Genomic DNA, 20,945 nt, shown 5'->3' with positions numbered 1-20,945 from the left:
TCTTCTCTGTCACCCTTCTCTCTCTCTCTCTCTGAGTTCCCAGCATGCATTGTGTTTCTTCATTTCGCTACTAAATAGCCACCAAATGAGCCAAAATAGATATAAAAGGTAGTTCTAAATTAATGTGTAATGGTAACACAGCCTGCCATTGTCAACATTTCAATATTGGACCAAATAAAACCTCGAAATGAAAACACCACCCTATGTGAAACATATATGTCCTCCTGGGCATATATATACCCCTTGTCGAGTTAACGTGATTTAGAGAAGTAACAGCGGAACGCGCTTCGGAACGCGCTTCTAATGGCATCTGCTATACTGTGATGTCCGTCCAATAACTTGGCCCTATTTCACATTTAGTTTTACAATAAAAACACATTTATGCAATGACTTGACATAATGTAGGGTATATTTATGTGCATCATCCTTCCTGCAGCAGGCGAGAGAAAATGATATCTTTCTGGACAAACTTTCACCAATCTAATAGGCTATATTTTTCTAGCTGATGCATAGAACATTATTTTCACTTTGATCTTGCTATAGTGTAGCGTATTTACATGCTTGCAGTATTGAAACTGCAGTTAGATTGGTTTGAGAAGCATAATAATATGGAATAATAGCCTATAATGCAGACAGACAGGCTGGATGAAGGGAGGGGGGGGGGGGGGGGCAGAGCGTTTGGCTTTCGTCTGGTTTTGCGGGATCACTGGAATTGGAGCTAAAAAGGCAAGCGTGCGATTCGTTTATTGCACTTATCCAATGAGCATGACGGTGCATAATTTTACGCCTAAAAGGCGTGGTTGTAATGCTTTGGGCTGCATCTAGCGCCAGCACGACGATATCAAGTGCGCCTTTCCACGCCCACTGCTTTGATCTGCGCCTGCCGCTCGGCCTAGAAACTGCGCCGATGCAACGATAGGGGCCTTGGTGACTTGCCTGAGATACTGCTTGCTTGACAGTTTCACCTTTATGCTGAGACCGTTTGTCATCAGCTACAGCGATATGTTTTTAGGCCTTCACACTCACAGAGCCATTGTGACAGCATCAGCAATGATAGCAGTGATGTCACTCGAGAATTGTGATGTCATCAGTGAACAGACAGACACACACATATAGACAGACACACCGATAATCTCCCCCCGGATTCGTCTCTTGCTGAGATAAACAATAGGAATAGCCTAATGGTAATAGTCATGGATGAATAATATATGTCATTATTAAGAGCAGTGTGGTTCTCAGACTTTTTCCCATGTCAAGAAACCCATAAATAACTGACACAAACATTACACCACATAGTCCCATTTGATAACATTTTTGCTTTTAGATGGTTTATTATAGAAAGTGTATGAAACCCATGACCATACATTGTCATGTGCTTATTGATGAAATTATAGTGAAAATAAATTATTCTTTTTTTTTTGCTGGGGACCCCCTGGAACCCCCTCAATGGGTCCACACTTTGAGAACCACTCTAATCTGTTCATACTACTAATTGGAGAGCCGTTGGTGCACAGTTGCATGTTCAGGAGGCCTGAACGTGGACGTCTGATGCCTGGACAACAAGATGGACAAGGATAATATAATTGGGCAAAAGTTGGCACGGTGCACAATTGCCCAACTGTGATGTCACTCAGGCAGCTGTGATGTCATCAGTGATGTCACTCGCGCAACTGTGATGTCATTAGTGATGTCATGTGACGTCACTCAGGCAGCTGTGATGTCACCAGTGGTGTCACTCGGGCAGTTGTGAGGTCATCAGTGGTGTTACTCGAGCAAGATGTCATAAGTGATTTTACCCGAGCAGTTGTGATGTCATTAGTCATGTCATCAATTCTTCCAGAGAGAGGTTATAAGTAGGACTGGCATACTAAAGTTTTCGGAGTACAAGATTGATTACATGCGCATACTCAGTACAATCACAAGACTGTCTGTATGGATGTCTGCCCTTCGCGTATCTCGAGAACCGTTAGTTGGATCGACTTCAAACTTGGGAAGTGTGCTTAGAAGGACCTGACAGAGTGCAGTGTGGGCCAGTGGGGAGGAGAGGGGGGGGGGGGGGGGGGGGGGTATTGCACTACTAATACAAAATACAGTAAACTATATAGTGGAATGAAAATTGATAGTATGCAAACATTTGTTTTGTTTTTTCTCTGTGTGTGTGTGTGTGTGTGTGTGTGTGTGTGTGTGTGTGTGCGCGCGCGTCTCTCTCTCTCTCTCTGTGTCTGTGTCTCTGCCCCTCTCCTCCCTTCTCTCTTGCTTCCAGTTGCAGTTATCTTTCAGTCTGTGTTGCAGTCTGTCTTGCAACGCCTCTGATGAGGAGGGAGACCTGTCTATCTCTGTACCTGTTCTGCTTCTCTCTCTCTCTCTGTCTGTCTGTCTGCCTGCCTGTCTGTTTGTCTCTCTGACTCTCTGCCCCTCTCTCTCTCTGTCTGCCTGCCTGTCTGCCTGCCTGTCTGTCAGCACCATGGAGAAGCAGCCCAGACGTTGGTTTCTGCTCTTGGTAAGACTATTTTCCCTTCCTTTAGCAAAGCTCACACAGACTGGGAGTTATTAGATATGAACCGGACAAATCAGATAGAATGGCAGATCAGTTGTTCAGTTATGAGGAGTTTAATTCATGTTGTGTAGGGTTAAAAGTCAGCAGCAGCAGCAGCAGGGACACATAATAATCATGATGCCTGACTTAAAGTTCATTACGCAACTGTTTTGCGGTTTGAATTTTCTCTCATTTTCATTTTGATAAAGCCATGATGTTTGTTGTCCCTGATAACAAAAGCTTTTATGTCTTCACAAATATGTTTTAGTTTATTTAACCAGAACATTAAAAAATATTTTTAGATTTAAATGCAAGTAGCCTTTTTTACTCTCATTGTTATGTGTGTGGGACAGTCTCAGTTAATTGTTAATGTTACCTAATGGTGTTGCAAGCTATGCAATGTTAATGGTATTAATGCAACAGAGCTGCTTAATAGCTGTTGGTTGTTGTTAGTGGTTAAGCCTAATAGCTGCTACTAACGAGCAAGTATAGTTAATAAGTTATAGTTAATGTTAAAGCTGTTAATGTGTGATACTGTTCAATGTTAGCTATTGGTTAATGTTAGTTAATAGGAGTTTTATTATGGTTAAAGCTACTGGTTAATGCTAGTTATGGTTAATTATAGGCTAGCTAATAATGAATGATAATTAAGTTACTGTTAGCTACTGGTAGTTAAAGGTCAAAGCGAGTTAAAGGTTGGGCCTAATATCTAACATTACTAGTTAATATTACTGCTTATAATAGTTACACTAAACAGTGGTTAATGCTAGTTAGTATAACCTGCCTTTGTGATCTCCCGGTTGCAAAGCGCATACGTTAACTGCAAAGCCAGGCAGAGCTGTTTAACGGGCCTTTATACTGGGGAGTGAGCTTAACCAACAACTTGCTAAAACTCTGGACTCACGAGGACTCTGATTCACTTGGTCACATGCAGCAGCTATAGCTAATGCTTAATATTTGTTGTGTTTGTGGTCCTGCTGGCAACTGTGATTCATAAGAGGCTGAATACCAGGCTAGTCCTGGTTAGGGTAGGTTAATGGACAATAGTAGACTAGTAATGGGTTAATGGACAATGGTAGTTAATCAGTACTGGTAAATAGTACTTACTGGTAGTGGGTACTTAAGCAATATTACACAAGCTTTACTGTTATATATATATATATATATATATATATATATATATATATATATATATACTAGAGATGGGATAGTTAACGCCATTAACGGCTGCGTTAACGCAAGACTCTTAACGCGCGATAAAAAAATTATCGCCGTTAATCTATTTAATCTTTTTTTTTTTTTTATTATTATTATTATTATTTTTTTTTTTTTTAACCTTTATTTATACAGGGGGAGTCTCACTGAGAGCAATGCTCTCTTTTTCAGGAGCGCCCTGTTCACATTCACACACATTCATACCTGGAAGCTGTCCAGTACAACCACAGTCTGATCTGCTGGCCACTGAGCAGCTCCACTGTATTATTATTATTATATATATTATTATTCTCAAAGTTGTCTGGTAGCAGGGTCCACTTATATTGAGCAGGCCATGATGATTATCACTTTAGAATGGAACAGGTATGTAATGTATACCTATGAATGTATGTATGAATGTGTGTGTGAATGTGAACAGGGTGCTCCTGAAAAAGAGAGCGTTGCTCTCAGTGAGACTCCCCCTGTATAAATAAAGTTAAAAAAAAAAAAAAAAACGCGGACATTTATGTCTGCCTCCCCCATCCTGGCTGCTGTGGGGGGGCGTGAACAACCAAATAAACAGAAACCTGTTCACAAGGACTTACTTCTAGTCATTATTATGTTGCACACACATATTTTGAATGGCTTCGACAGACTTCAAATTTTAATCTAGATTAATCTAGATTAATGACCAGGATTAATCTAGATTAATCTAGATTAAAAAAAAATAATCTATTCCCATCTCTAATATATACACATATTCCACTCATGTTTGAATACAGGGATGTGGGGATCACTGCACAAATCCGATTGTTGGCTACAAGGGAAGCATAATTACTAAAATAAATAAGACTAATAATATTGGTTGCATGGTCGAGGGTATTGATCCAATGAAGCCACATTAGCGTTCATATAGCCTATTAAACTAAGGAAAGTATGTGATTTATTTCAATGTCCGCTAAACAGTTTAATACTCCAGCAAGTAGACAGACCCTTAGAAACAACCTAGCAACAAGAGACGAGAACTAGAGCCTGTTGAGTCAGCCAGCCAACTTGAGCTCATGCTTTCTAGAGATCGTGATCCCCCAAAACTGAATACCAGACAAAAACACAAAACTGCTTTGTTGTGTGGTGAGTTGATGACATGTAGCTACTAGCTTAAAAATACAGTTAGTTTGTTGACGTAGTGGCTAAAGTACATCAAAACCTTCCTCCACCAGATTTCTTACACAATTAACATCAACATGCCAGCGCATCTAGTATCTTTGGTATAGTTAAGATCGTGCAGAGTGGCGGAGTAAGATTTGAGTGATGAGGCATTTTTTCACTTCAGCACAGCTATGGCGGCTAGGTGTGCTGTTATGCTGATTTGAGCACGTTCTAAATGTCTAGTTGACCAATCAGATTGCTTGGTCGGAATGACCTCTTGGTATAATGGTAGTTAATATTGCAGTGTGTGTGTGTGTGTGTGTGTGTGTGTGTGTGTGTGCGTGCGTGTGTGTGTGTGTGTGTGTGTGTGTGTGTGTGTGTGTGTGTGTGTGTGTGCGTGCGTGTGCGTGTGCGTGTGTGTGTGTGCAGCTGTGTGTGTGTTGTGCAGCTCCAGTGTGTTGTTGGCACGATCTGGACAACAGTGAGTACGACTGCTGGCCCCTGGACAGACCCAACTCTTCCAACATGATCCACTGTGGAGGTGAGAACCAGTCATGAAATAATCACTAAATTGTAATCTATACGTGTCTATATGTGTCTACATGGACGCGATTTGTCACATCTTTCGTGACACTCAGCACTAATATTTTTCAAGTGGTGAAGGTGAAGAAGGTGTAATGTCACTTTCTCTCTCTTTTTCTCTCTGTCTGTGTCTCTCGCCCAGGTCTGGAGATGTCGTGGTTGGTGCGTCCTCCAGAGACAGTACAGAGTGGAGACATGTTCAGCGTCACGTACTCAGTCACGGCCCAGGACTCCTTCTACCACTGGGCAGTGGACAACCACATCTTCACACACAGGTACGCACTGCTTATACTGGTCTAAATGTTGTTGTAAATGTTGTTGCTTCCTTAACTGAAAAGATAAAGATGAAAAGATAAAAAATACTGATGGGAGTCCATCCACTCATCCATCTTCAACCGCTTATCCGGGGTCGGGTCATGGAGGTAGCCATTCCAGCAGGGGACCCCAAACTTCCCTTTCCCTGGCACCTTCCATTAGCCAGCTCTGACAGGGGGATCCCGAGGCATTGCCAGGCAGCATGGAGATATAATCTCTCCACCTAGCCCTCGGTCTGCCCCGTGGTCTCCTCCCAGCTGGACGTGCCTGGAACACCTCCCTAGGGAGGCGCCCAGGTGGCATCCTTTGTCTTTGTCTTTATTTAAGATCCCCATTAGCTACAGCAGAGCTGCAGCTATTCTTCCTGGGGTCAAACAACTTGCATAGTTTCAAGACATCAAACAATTTGCATAGTTTCAATCACATACAAAATTTACATTCTGTATAAAAAATACATTCTGTACAAACGGTACAGTTTTGGATATTACATACATACATACTGTACCTTTCAAGGTATTGCATCCTTACCAGATGCCTGAACCACCTCAACTGGCTCCTTTCTATGCAAAGGAGCAGTGGCTCCACTCTGAGTCCCTCACGGATGACTGAGCTTCTCACCTTATCCCTAAGGGAGATGCCAGCCACCCTCCTGAGAAAACCTATTTTGGCCACTTGTATCCGTGATCTTGTTCTTTCGGTCATGACCCATTCTTCATGATGACCATAGGAACGAAGATCGAACGGCTGATGGTGATCCCTTGGACTATATTAATGAGCAAAACTCTGTTCTAACTCAGTTTGATCCTCCCAATGTTATAGAAATTAACCATATAATGTGTAAGCTTAAAAAAAATCTGCAGCAGAACATGACGAAATTGGCACATCCTTGGTGAAGTTGGTATGTTCCTCAATTGTTCGAACCACTAAAATATATTTTCACGCAATCTTTGGAAACTGGTGTTATTCCAAAAACCTGAAAGTTGCCAAAGTTATTCCACTCTTTAAGTCTGGAGACCCATGTTGTTTTACAAATTATCATCCAATAGGCTATCTGTTCTACCATGTTTTCCTAAAATATTGGAGCAACTTGTTAATAAAATAATTCTGGATCATATAAATAACCATAATATTCTGTATGCACATCAATATGGATTCCGCAATAATCACTCAACAGATATTCACTGAGAAACTTTTATCACATTGCAAGGAGGGGTTATGGTAGGCTAAATTAATTGAGGAAACTTGTACATTGTAGCCTACTTGCAATAGGCTATTCACCTTCACCTGCTATAATATATATATTTATAAAACGGCTCTCTCAAATCAAGCAATCTGATTGGCTCACAGCCATTGTATAAATCCAGTAACCCACTCCAATAACCCATGGCCATGGGTTATTGAGTTGCCATGGCAACTCTCTTACTAAAAGGCTTTGGTTACCTCAAATGACAATGTAGAAAAAACAAATGGCGGAGACAGCTGTCAGATCCTTGTGAATCGATCTTCGCTTATAACTTTACTAATACTTCGCAGAAAATTATGTTTTGTACAAGACTAGACGCGGGCTAATGTCTTCTTTGCAAAAAAAAGGCTGTTAACCCCGCATTTAACCCCGTAACGTTAGTTGGTGTCGGGCTTTCCAGAAAGCTCTCAGCTTCTCAGCAAGCGCTGAGAATGCAGCGCTGCGCTCGAGCTGCGTGTCGGGCTTTCCAGAAAGCTCTCAGCTTCTCAGCAAGCGCCAGGATTGGCCAATGTCAACTTCAGTCTCCAGAACGATCCAATCAAATCACCCGCACGTTCTTGCGGTCCCGCCTTACAGTAGTGTTTCAACTGACTCTACCAGAATGCCATGGCAGTCGGACTTATAGTATTACTATTATTATTATATTATCATACTTGGAAACCGTTTTATAAAAGCAATATAGCACTCGAGCTGCGTGTGTTGTGGCATATATCCCGCTGCTCAGCAGTTATCCCACGAGGCCTGCGGCCTCGTGGGATAACAGCTGATCAGGGGGATATATTTGCCACAACACACTGGCTCTCATGCTATATTGCTTAAATATATTATAGCACCAGGCATATATATATATATATATATATATATATATATTGAATAAGAAATAAACAAACACTAGACTAAGAGTCCAGCGGACCGCACAAACTCCTCAGACTTGGACCAACTTTTCACGTGGCATTTATTTGCAAAAGCTCACAGGTACAACGCGTTTCGCATTCGCAGCTTCATCAGGTTCATTCATGAAAATGAGTGATCACACACACCTTTGTAGGGCCGTGTGATAGAACGGCCCGCCTCTGAACGCATAAATCAATCAGTTCTAAAAGGAACAGGACAGAGTCTTGAACGGTGCACAATCTCTACCAGTATTAAAGGCATCTAGATTACAAAAGATCATATTTTATACATACACATTATTGTAAAAAAACAAGTTAAGACATACTAATAATAAAGATTGAAGACTAATGCTTCGAAGTTGTCTTAGATATATAAATTCACACAATGATAAGAGACGAGAGGTCTAAAGTGAGGAGAAAACATCCACACCAGGGAGTCAGTCAAAATACAATACATGTTAAGCCATAAAGTAGGCTATAATAGAAAAGTAAAAAGCATTTCAATATATATGTGTGGACCAATAAATTTATACATATATATTAAAAGAGATATATATGTGGACCATCAAATATATATATATGCATATAGAAAAATAGATAAACACACCGCCCACGTTATAAGAAAGAATTTAATTCTAAGCTCTCATTCAAACCATGAGGCTCCATTGAGTTCAACGTGAAAATCCAATAGGACTCTCTCTGTAACAAGAGTTTTTTCATGTCCCCCCCTCTAGGTGGGAGGGAGACTCTCTCAATGCCAACAAATTTAAGGGTGGCCGCTGAGCCATGGCTTTGATCTTTATAGTGCCTTGCTATGGCGTAATCCATATTGCCATTCCTGATGGCTGCTTTATGTTCTGCTATGCGCAACTTTAAATTGCGTTTAGTCTGACCAACATAAACCATGCCGCAAGGACACTTCAATAAATAAATAACGTGGGTGGTGTTACAATTAATAATACTTTTTATTTTATACTCCTGTCCGGTCTGAGGATGAAAAAAGACCTTTGTGTTAGTGGTATTGGAACAGTGTGTGCATCTTCCACAGCGAAAATTGCCACATAGACCCTTATCAAGCCAACTGGAGCTGCTCGGCGCTCTATACATGGACCTGACTACAGAGTCCCTTATGTTGTTACCTCTTTTGAAACAGAACCTACATGTAGGTGGAAGACTAAAAATATTTTCTAAGAGGGGATCACATTTAAGTACATTCCAGTGTTTATAAATTATACTTTTAATGGCTTGAGAAGAAATATTATATTCAGAAACAAAAGTAATTCTATTGGCTTGTGGTTCCTTATTGCAGGAATTGAGAAGGGACTCACGTGGTCCTATTTCTGGCTGTACATATGGTAGATTCTCTGTAACCCCTCTGTTTGAAACGAGCGTGCATCTCATCCGACTTTGACTCAAAGTCAATGGGATCACTGCAAATACGCTTAAGTCGTAAAAATTGTCCATATGGGATATTCTCTATCAAATGTTTCGGGTGGTGGCTCCGTGCATGCAACACACTGTTCCTGTCTGTAGGTTTACGAAAAATAGTGGTGTTCAAACCCCCTTGGTCATTAACCGAAATACGTAAATCCAAAAAGTCAATTTGCTTTTTATCAAAAACCATTGAAAATTTGAGGGTAGGATGTGTATTATTGATATAATCCCTGAGCTCATAAAGTTCGTTCTCTGAACCCACAAAAACCATCAAAATATCATCTATGTATCTCCTCCAAAACAAAATGGATTTCAACAAGGGAAAGGAAGTCTGGTCATGAATGAACCGAGATTCCCAATGGCCCATAAAAAGGTTCGCATAATTTGGCCCAAAAGCAGAACCCATAGATGTACCCTGGGTCTGAATGTAGAATTTATTATCAAACATAAAATAATTAGACTTCAAAATAAATTGCGTTAAATTTAATAGTAGATCTGAGGGAACATCATCTCTGTTACCAAGGAAAAATGACATAGCAGCTAGACCATCTTCATGAGGTATGTTTGTGTATAAGCTTTCCACGTCAAAGGATACCAAGTAAGCATTTTCAGGGATAGAAATATTCAACAATTTAATTACGTCCCTGGTGTCAGCGACATATGAAGGTAGAAGTTTAACGATACCTCCGTTTTGAGTAAAGGACTTTCTTTTGTACCTACGAATAAAATTAATGCATTTAAACTTAAGGTGGAATGTCATCCTCTTTCTGTCCCACCAGCTGTCAAAATCCGACTTTAGTTACCTTTAGTAAATTAGTAGAACAGGACATTCATAAATTTGTCAAATCACATGCTAATGTTAAACATGAAAATAATGTATCCCTGTCGGAAAGAAAAGCCTATAGATGAACTAAAGTTGAATGATAAAATTATAATTAAATCAGCCGATAAAGGTGGTTCCATTGTGGTCCAGAACACAATTGATTATGTCGCTGAAACCATGCGGCAGCTTAGTAATACTGCTTTTTATAGACTTCTTCCTAATAATCCTGTTGAACTATTGGTGAAGGACAGAGATACCATTTTAAACAGTGCATTAAGAGAAAGTTTGATCACTAAAAAACAATTTGACTTTCTTAAGGTGGATTTCCCTGTTACACCTGTTTTTTATTTGTTACCTAAGATTCACAAGTGTTTGACTGCGCCTCCTGGACGACCCATTGTTAGTGGTAATAGCTCTCTATCTGAACCCTTGAGTCAATTTGTTGATTTTTTCATTAAAGATATCGTTAAACTTCTACCTTCATATGTCGCTGACACCAGGGACGTAATTAAATTGTTGAATATTTCTATCCCTGAAAATGCTTACTTGGTATCCTTTGACGTGGAAAGCTTATACACAAACATACCTCATGAAGCTGGTCTAGCTGCTATGTCATTTTTCCTTGGTAACAGAGATGATGTTCCCTCAGATCTACTATTAAATTTAACGCAATTTATTTTGAAGTCTAATTATTTTATGTTTGATAATTAATTCTACATTCAGACCCAGGGTACATCTATGGGTTCTGCTTTTGGGCCTAATTATGCGAACCTTTTTATGGGCCATTGGGAATCTCGGTTCATTCATGACCAGACTTCCTTTCCCTTGTTGAAATCCAGTTTGTTTTGGAGGAGATACATAGATGATATTTTGATGGTTTTTGTGGGTTCAGAGAACGAACTTTATGAGCTCAGGGATTATATCAATAATACACATCCTACCCTCAAATTTTCAATGGTTTTTGATAAAAAGCAAATTGACTTTTTGGATTTACGTATTTCGGTTAATGACCAAGGGGGTTTAAACACCACTATTTTTCGTAAACCTACAGACAGGAACAGTGTGTTGCATGCACGGAGCCACCACCCGAAACATTTGATAGAGAATATCCCATATGTACAATTTTTACGACTTAAGCGTATTTGCAGTGATCCCATTGACTTTGAGTCAAAGTCGGATGAGATGCACGCTCGTTTCAAACAGAGGGGTTACAGAGAATCTACCATATGTACAGCCAGAAATAGGACCAACCTTGTACAAAGGGAGTCCCTTCTCAATTCCTGCAATAAGGAACCACAAGCCAATAGAATTACTTTTGTTTCTGAATATAATATTTCTTCTCAAGCCATTAAAAGTATAATTTATAAACACTGGAATGTACTTAAATGTGATCCCCTCTTAGAAAATATTTTTAGTCTTCCACCTACATGTAGGTTCTGTTTCAAAAGAGGTAACAACATAAGGGACTCTGTAGTCAGGTCCATGTATAGAGCGCCGAGCAGCTCCAGTTGGCTTGATAAGGGTCTATGTGACAATTTTCGCTGTGGAAGATGCACACACTGTTCCAATACCACTAACACAAAGGTCTTTTTTCATCCTCAGACCGGACAGGAGTATAAAATAAAAAGTATTATTAATTGTAACACCACCCACGTTATTTATTTATTGAAGTGTCCTTGCGGCATGGTTTATGTTGGTCAGACTAAACGCAATTTAAAGTTGCGCATAGCAGAACATAAAGCAGCCATCAGGAATGGCAATATGGATTACGCCATAGCAAGGCACTATAAAGATCAAAGCCATGGCTCAGCGGCCACCCTTAAATTTGTTGGCATTGAGAGAGTCTCCCTCCCATCTAGAGGGGGGGACATGAAAAAACTCTTGTTACAGAGAGAGTCCTATTGGATTTTCACGTTGAACTCAATGGAGCCTCATGGTTTGAATGAGAGCTTAGAATTAAATTCTTTCTTATAACGTGGGCGGTGTGTTTATCTATTTTTCTATATGCATATATATATATTTGATGGTCCACATATATATCTCTTTTAATATATATGTATAAATTTATTGGTCCACACATATATATTGAAATGCTTTTTACTTTTCTATTATAGCCTACTTTATGGCTTAACATGTATTGTATTTTGACTGACTCCCTGGTGTGGATGTTTTCTCCTCACTTTAGACCTCTCGTCTCTTATCATTGTGTGAATTTATATATCTAAGACAACTTCGAAGCATTAGTCTTCAATCTTTATTATTAGTATGTCTTAACTTGTTTTTTTACAATAATGTGTATGTATAAAATATGATCTTTTGTAATCTAGATGCCTTTAATACTGGTAGAGATTGTGCACCGTTCAAGACTCTGTCCTGTTCCTTTTAGAACTGATTGACTGATTGATTTATGCGTTCAGAGGCGGGCCGTTCTATCACACGGCCCTACAAAGGTGTGTGTGATCACTCATTTTCATGAATGAACCTGATGAAGCTGCGAATGCGAAACGCGTTGTACCTGTGAGCTGTTGCAAATAAATGCCACGTGAAAAGTTGGTCCAAGTCTGAGGAGTTTGTGCGGTCCGCTGGACTCTTAGTCTAGTGTTTGTTTATTTCTTATTCAGTGTAATTTTTCTTGCTGTGACCAGCACCTCCCGCTCTGGATGTGCACGAGTGCTCTACTTTTGATATATATATATATATATATATATATATATATATATATACATATATATATATATATATATATATATATATATATATATATATATATATATATATATATATATATATATACATATATATATACATATATATATAAGTTAGCATCACAGCTGATCTGTCACAAGCTCTCACCATCTCTCTCTGTCCTCGGCACGAGTCAAGTTTTAATTGAGTCCACTGTAAATCCTCTAATCTTTTCTTTTGTTTCCGCCGTTTACCCTCTGCAAACACATTTCTATTGTCCCACCCCAGTCAACAAAATAACCCGAATTGCATCAAAACTCAGATGTTTTTAACAAATATATGATGTGATGGTGTTATGAGATAGGGATAATATATACAGTCAATAGGCCTAGACCTATCCAAATTACACATGTATTACAGGGGACTGCGGGACGGGAATCTGATTCATGTAACACCCAGGCCACACCTGTGAATAATTCTGGTGGTTAACACCGCCCAAATCCTGTTTGCGGTGTGCATAAATGATTTGGCACACCTCTAATCTGCGTTTGCGCCCGTTGTTTGACGAGTTATGCTCCCCCGCGAGTAATTGCATTTTTGGTCTGTTTTAACTTAAAAACAGGGAGGTCACGTCTACCCAAACAATTATATAATTTTTAAACAGTTATGTTTCTGTATAAATCATTACAATATGCTCCCGTGAGGTGGGGATGCATTTAGCTGCTGCTGGGCGGGGGTGCAAAACTCGCCATAACACCTGGACAGCGGACTGAAATCCTCCCTGCCTTAAGGCACATGCAAACAGGTGCGCAAGCGCAAATAGGGGATATCACCTGTACCAAGATAGGGCCCCATGTCTCTTAACCCTTTATTAAAGTTAAATTTACCCATATCTCTTTTATGGAAATATATCGCCAAGTATATATATCTCCACTCTTCACAGAATTCACAACATACATACTGTACGTGTGTGTGTGTGTGTGTGTGTGTGTGTGTGTGTGTGTGTGTGTGTGTGTGTGTGTGTGTGTGTGTGTGTGTGTGTGTGTGTGTGTGTGTGTGTGTGTGTGTGTGTGTGTGTGTGTGTGTGTGTGTGCGTGTAGCTCCATAGTGGATGCGGCATCTGCCCGGAGGTTCTGTGAGCATCATGACTGTCCGACCAGCTGGAAGGACGCGGACGGGGGAAACTGCTGCATCCATCATGCCAACATCCACTCCTGCCCAATGGGGTACATGGTAGGCCACACACAGACACACGTCACGCACGCGCGCACACACACACACACACACACGCGCGCGCGCACACGCACACACACACACACACACACGTCACGCACGCACACACACACAAATACTAACACCCCTCCAAAAAAAATCTTAGAAAAAAAAAAGAGACGCTATGGCCCGCCTCCCAGTATTTTCAGTGTATCATAGATAGAGAACGTTAGAAATAAATATAGCCACGTTATAAACAACTAACGCTGGTGGATCCGTATGGAAACAGTGTTACTCGCAATGGTTAAAAGTTATATCATATTCAGTGGTGTTTTCCTGCAATGTAACATAACTAACTAGCCGCTAACATTAGCCACAGTACCCACGATGCCTTGCGCTGTTAAAGGGCTCGTGCTAAAAACGGGTCCATTGGAGTGAATGGAGATGTTGCAACTCTCCTATTATGGCTCTGGCGTGAACTACAGTAATGATCACATGAAAAAAAAAAAAAATTCACATGAATGGGAAAGGGGGTCAGGTTCTACCACATTTTGGGCATTTTGGAGGGCAAAAAAAAGCAAGTTTGAAGAGGGCACTTTGCTGCCTGAAAATGATGCAATCCCGTTTGCGCTGCCATTTTGGCGATACAGATGACTTGGCACGCCTCCAATTTGCGCTTGCGGCAGGTGCCGTGACCTGCACCCGCACCCCTGCCGAGAATTGCATCCCCACCATATTTCGGGGCTGTTTTAATTTAAAAAACAGGGAGGTCAATTCCAGACAATTATATCATTTCTAAACAGTTACGTTTCTGTATACTGTAAATCATTACAATATGCTCCCGTGAGGTGGGGATGCGTTTGGCCGTGGCCGGGCGGGGGTGCAAAACTCGGCATAATACCTGGACACTTGCGTGAGGTGCACTGCTATCATCCCTGCAGGGACGATAGTATAAAGCAGGCGTTAAGGCACGCAAACAGGTGCACAAGCGCAAAAAGCAGATAGCGCCTGTACCAAGATAGGGCCTTTAGTTTTTAACGGTTTGGACTGTCAGTCAACAGAGAGCATCTGTGGTCCCTGGATTCCAGACGATGGACGAATCTTCACACACACCATATCTACTGCGGGCAAGATGACCCAGAGCAACTGGACTGCCAAGGTGACACACACACACACACACACACACACACACACACACACACACACACACACACACACACAAGCAGCTCTGCGACCTCCTAAGCTTGGCCCTCTATGTTCAGTCTTTCTCTGAGGACCTAAGACTAATGTTGCATTAATTTTGTATTGGGAACTAGGAACAGCAGCGTAACTACCATATATGCAGGGAACGCGACTGCATCGGGGCCCGGCGTGCTTGGGGCCCGGTCGCCCGGCTCGTGTGTGGCCGAGCGTCGGCCGGGCCCCTGCTGTATATTGCAGCGCGTGCACCGGGCCCCGCCCAGCTTCTTAACAAAGAAATATATATAGTAATCCAATTTCACCGGCCCAGCACTGCACTGGGCCGGCCTATTTTTATAGAGGGGTTCTCCCCCTACTGGCAAGTGATTATAGCATGGTGTGAGAGACGGACCTCCCCTCTGCTCTGCTCAAAGTGGCCTGTTCCATCTCAAACACTGCAGAAGTTCAAACAATGTCCTTGCACGTCAATATCTACAGGTAAAATGGACATAAAACAAAGGTCTTAACGTTAGTCTAACGCGCCTTTATATTTATAAAGCATTTATGTTGATGGCATCACAAAGGTCTTAACGTTAGTCTAACGCACCTTTATATTTATAAAGCATTTATGTTGATGGCATCACAAAGCAGAGACTTTATTTTTCATTGACACGGACTGCATCATTGAGAACAGCGCACTGATGTGACCGTCTGCTTCTGATCTGGTAGGACATGCAATTGATATTTGATAATATATACATGGCTTTGTCAGCAGCGTAACGAGTTGTCTATATGCTGCTGCTGATTATGTTTTAATCTGTGTCTGGACTGGTGTTCTGTCACCAAAATGTGTTTTTAATCTGTGCGTCTGCCTGGTCGCTGTCACCAATATGTTTTCATCTCTGGTGCGCCGTCACCCTTTTCATCTCTCTGGTCTGGACAGGTGCGCTGTCACCCAAAATGTATTGCCTGTCAAGGTGCGCCGTCACCGAATTTTACAGTTGTCATCTCTGTTATGGTGCGCCCACACCAGATTTTGTCAGTAGCCTATCAGGGCCCGGTTTGACCATCTTGCATCGGGGCCCGGGGCTGACTCGTTACGCTGCTGACTAGGAATATTCCAGTTGAATGATGTAACACCCGAGTTGACGGCATTCCATTTAGGTTAAGGCCAGACGGTCCCGCAGAACGAAATGAAATGTGAGTTCACGTGACCGGCTGGTTTACCAGGCTAGTTGCTACAGTGTTTGTATGTGCAAGATACCACAAATTGCGTTATCAACTGGTATTGCTAACAATGGCTAGTCTGGTTAGAGCTAACCCTGGCTGGTGTCTCGACTGTTTAAGCTTTCACCCAGTGTTTTGCAGTGGGCGGAGGTTGGACGGGTGTACTTGCCTTGACAGACAACTCCTTCACATAATCAGCGTTGGATCCAGTCAAACCCAAATCCACTCGGGAGAACGGCAAACACATATTTTCCACCGAGAAACTCAACAGTTGCAGCGATAGTCCTGTACTTGTTTAATTATTGTTGTTGAGTCTATTTCTGCAATAACCACTTTATGGCTGTTTAAACTAGACGAACATTGACATTACTCCTCGAGACGGAGAGGCAAGGAGGCGGCCATTATTGTTTTGTTAGTGCAGTGCTAGTGGCATTCCTGATTGGCCAACTTGCGCTGTCAATCACAGGGCACTGAACGTAGTCGCTGATTGGCTCATCCACTTTGCAGTTTCAGCTTAAAGCCCTCCCAGGGCTTGAGGCCAGATGGTCCCGCAGAACGAAATGAAATGTGAGTTTAGGTGACCGGCTGGTTTACCAGGCTATGTAGCAACATGTCCACAGATAGAAGTTATACAGTACTGTGTGTACAACTGATTTAATGAGACACAATAAGACAGAAGTGCTAATAAACAGTATTTACTTTAACTGTCTACCGTTGAAGCACAAAGCTGCCATCTTGGATTTTGAGGTCAGAGCTGGTTCCCTCTGAGATTGGCAGAAGGGAAATCTGAGGTCAGGTGACATCACAGGGGGTTCGCGACCTTTGACCTTGAAAAATTCCTAGTTCCCAATACAAATGGAATGCGCAATAATCATCTGCCTTGTTTGTGTGTGTATGTGTGTGTGTGTGTGTGTGTGTGTGTGTGTGTGTGTGTGTGTGTGTGTGTGTGTGTGTGCGCGCGCGTGCACGTACGTGTTGCGTGCCTGCCTGTGTAGGTGGTTCTAATCCATTCAGGTCTCACCTCTCTCATCGCTCACATCAGAGTGGGTCGTATGCAGGTCGCTCTGGAGGCCAAGAGCACTGTGCTGCCGGTTGTAGGTGAGTCAAGGTGTGTGTGTGTGTGTGTGTGTGTGTGTGTGTGTGTGTGTGTGTGTGTGTGTGTGTTGTGTGTGTCTGTGTATACAGTATGTGTGTATACACTGGGTATCATTTAAAAAATTACACAATACCAGTACCAATACCAGTACCTCACACTGGGGACCTGGCACCATTTCCGAGCACACTTGTCCCCAAACTGACCCCAAGTCTGGTTCGCGTGTGAACATTCCGTACACCGCCGATATGCCCATTGGCGAGTGTTCACAATACACCTAGGCTGACGACTCAGCCATTCGATTTGCTGATAAGTCTTTCAACGTGATCGAGAATGCCCTTGAGAAGGACCTCTAATCACTAAAGCCCCTTCTAAACATGCAGTGGAATCCGGATTATAACCAGCTCCTAGCCAGTTGGCCTGCATGTTTAGAAACAATTAGCCGGATTATGCGCACTCCCGCGAGTGCGGATCATGACCATCTGAGCCCCTAGTATAGGATCTGCATTATTGGAAAAGCGGCTGTTGTTTAACACTGGCAGCTCATGATCCGGATAATGTAGCTGTTATGTCTGAGTGGGCGGGTGGTGGCACTTTACAAACCATTAATGTCCCAGTGATCATTATTTTCATGGCTGGATTATTTGGAAGAGAGCCAAATTAGGTGAGTAAACAAGTAAAAGTTGAATCGTTTCTTTGTCCCCCATCTGCCAGTTTAAAAATGCAACAAGGAGATGATAGCCTACTACTAGAGTTGCGCGATCTTGACCTCAGACAGATCGTCAATCACCACCCTTTGACATGCCAATACACGATGTCATCGCGCAAGCACATGGCTAATTAATATGGACATTAACATCCATATTAATAATTAGCCATGTGCTTCAGCTGCGCTCTCCCTGTACTTTGCTAACTTAGCATCGATGCTAGCGGGACTTACCCAGCTTTCGTCTTTGCCTGCTTACTGCTGCTTGCTGGTAATGTTAATCCCATGTCAGAAAAAGTCTCCAGATTTGTCGCTAATGTTAGTCTCTTCTGAGAAAGATTGTCTCCAGGAGGGTCTGAAAAGTTGTCTCGAGTTGAATGCAGCCAAGTATTGTGATGCAGCCAGTGTTGTGACTGTGAGCGTCCAAGCTAACACAGCTGCGGAGAGGAGCTGACTGACTGACCTATATTGAGACATAGGCCTAGCCTAACTTTTGTGGGGAGAAATAAATTGAAAACTAGTCAGATATGACTTGAATGCCACTTGTAAAATAAATCACCCACAGTGATTGACGATGGTGCGACCACTATTTTGACTGGACGGCTTTTGGCCGATGTAACAAAGGCAAGTGCTAATTTTTGGCACATTGCCACCCCTCGTTATTGCCTGAATGGTCGGAATGGATCCTCCGTTAAAACGGCATGTTTTTGAATGGAGTTTGGTTACAGATTCGCTAAAGCTGTTTCCATATCACATTTCTTGTTATCGATACACGCTACCGCACCCCCTCCCCCCGCCCACTGGCAGAGAGAATACGGACCATTTCCAGCTGTTTCTAAACACAGACTCCTCATGTCTAGAAAGGTAAAACCGGAAAATATCCTGCTCTGGCTAGCCGGACATGATCCAGACTTCATGTTTAGAAGAGGCTTAAGTCAGTACTTACACAAATGGCACCTAAAGACGAGCCTGCTCTGTATTCCACGAGGGCCATGATTTCCGCAATGCAGAAAAAACTGATAGAATCATGGAATTTGGTGATAAAAATTTAATCAAATGTAAAACATGGAATATTGCAGAATTTTCCATAATTTTGCTGAAATTGATAAAAGTGATCAAAATCAAAAGTAGACCTAACTATTTTAGTAACCTAAATGATTTCATAATTGTAAAATAACATAAAGAAAGAAAGTTGCACGCTCAAGAATTCTCCTCTGCTGTGTTTAACACATTGACTGCCAGCCGTTTTTTTTTTGCTGTAGGTAGCTTCTGCCAGGCCGTTTTTTGAGGATTCTGGCTCATTTTAAAAGAGCCGAGGATTCTTTTCTGCTTGGAGTTTGTGAACACAAAGTTCAGAAAAGTACTAATAGAATGTGTGCTTTCTCTGTCTAAAAGAGTTAGTTTGTAGAGTTAGTAGTTATGTAGATATTAGCCGTTGAGTACAGCATGGTTTCAGCTGTCTGAGAGTGAAAGCTGAGATAATCGCAGTTTTGTGAAATTCAATCAAACAGGCAGAACAGTCACTTTAACCATTTATTTTTGGCATCAGTGAGAGATCAGACATCCAAACAATATAGTTCCGAACGCCCTCTCCTTCAACTCCTCCCTCCGTGGGCGTGTCTAGTGGCTTTCAGCCTGCGTTTGTCACAAGCGAGTGCTCTGCTGCTGCTGCTGCTGCAGCGAGTTCGAGCAGCCTCCCTCCCTGGCAGCGAGTTTGAGCAGCCTCCCTCCCTGGCAGCGAGTGTGGATAGGGCTCACTCGTCTCTTGGGTTTGAGAGCCCCGATGAAGCCCCGTGCGACTCTAGGCTTATGCAAATTTGCAATCCCCCGTGTGCTGCTGCTGGCGCGGCCCGAGAGCGGCGAGTCTGGTGACTGATGACTGTAAAATCGGCAAGCGATTTCCTTGAGAATGGAGGAAGCAGCCGCGGGAGGCGGCTGCTTTTGGTTGACTTTCTCTCTGTCGGGAGGGCACCGTCGCCACCTAGCTGGTCGGTAAAATAGATTATACACATTCAATACTTCCAATATCTCCATAGGAGACGCGGGGGGCATTGATCCACGTAGCACCGTCAAAAAAAAATATATATATTTTTTGACGACTCAACTCGTCGTTGGCAGTGAACAGCTGGATTGTGTTTGACGACTCAACTCGTTGTTGGCAATGAACGTGTTAATACCACACCAACATGTTTGTGTGAATATTGAGACAACTGTATATATTGCCTAATAGGTCTTTGATTGGTGCCTTGATTGGTACCAGATTGAAATTATTAATCACAGTCAATGATGTTGTGCTAAAATTATGGAATGTTTAATGTTGTATGGATTGTTGATCTATCTGAAATTATATGGGACAGGAGTTTGTCTATAGTCCAATCGCTCAATCAACAGCAGACCGTCTTCATTACTCCAAGCATAGGTTGCACAAGATTTATCCTTCTGTTTCACCACTATGTGATAGGTGTCGGGTCTCAGAGGGCACACTGTCTCATGCTTTTTGGTTCTGTCCCTCACTATCCGGATTCTGGGCCAAAATATTTGACTGGTACTCCAAGTCCTACAAAATAACCCTACAGCCAGAGGCAGAACTTGCCATCTTCGGCTGTTCGGAGTCCTCTCTGAACTTCCCTACAGCTGTGCAACAACTGGGGAGAACTGTTGCCAAAAGAGTTAT

The 20,945-nt window shown here is 42.1% G+C and overlaps 1 protein-coding gene across 1 annotated transcript in view; it reads left to right on the top strand.

The window, feature by feature from the left end:
• Positions 1-2,464: 2,464 nt before the first annotated feature.
• The window catches only part of LOC310780272 (atrial natriuretic peptide receptor 2), a gene marked incomplete at both ends in the record, with an annotated part of 56,302 nt that continues 37,821 nt past the window's right edge, over positions 2,465-20,945 (top strand). Inside the window, 6 exons of the mRNA XM_083640833.1 lie at positions 2,465-2,500; positions 5,309-5,420; positions 5,604-5,736; positions 13,955-14,087; positions 15,121-15,225; positions 17,468-17,570. Coding sequence (XP_083496959.1) covers positions 2,465-2,500; positions 5,309-5,420; positions 5,604-5,736; positions 13,955-14,087; positions 15,121-15,225; positions 17,468-17,570 — 622 coding nt within the window. The remainder of the gene's footprint in view (positions 2,501-5,308; positions 5,421-5,603; positions 5,737-13,954; positions 14,088-15,120; positions 15,226-17,467; positions 17,571-20,945) is intronic.

The sequence above is a fragment of the Poromitra crassiceps genome (genome assembly GCF_964638095.1).
Source record: "Poromitra crassiceps genome assembly, chromosome: 7".
NCBI lineage: Eukaryota > Metazoa > Chordata > Actinopteri > Beryciformes > Melamphaidae > Poromitra > Poromitra crassiceps.
This window is presented reverse-complemented; position numbering and strand designations above follow the sequence as displayed.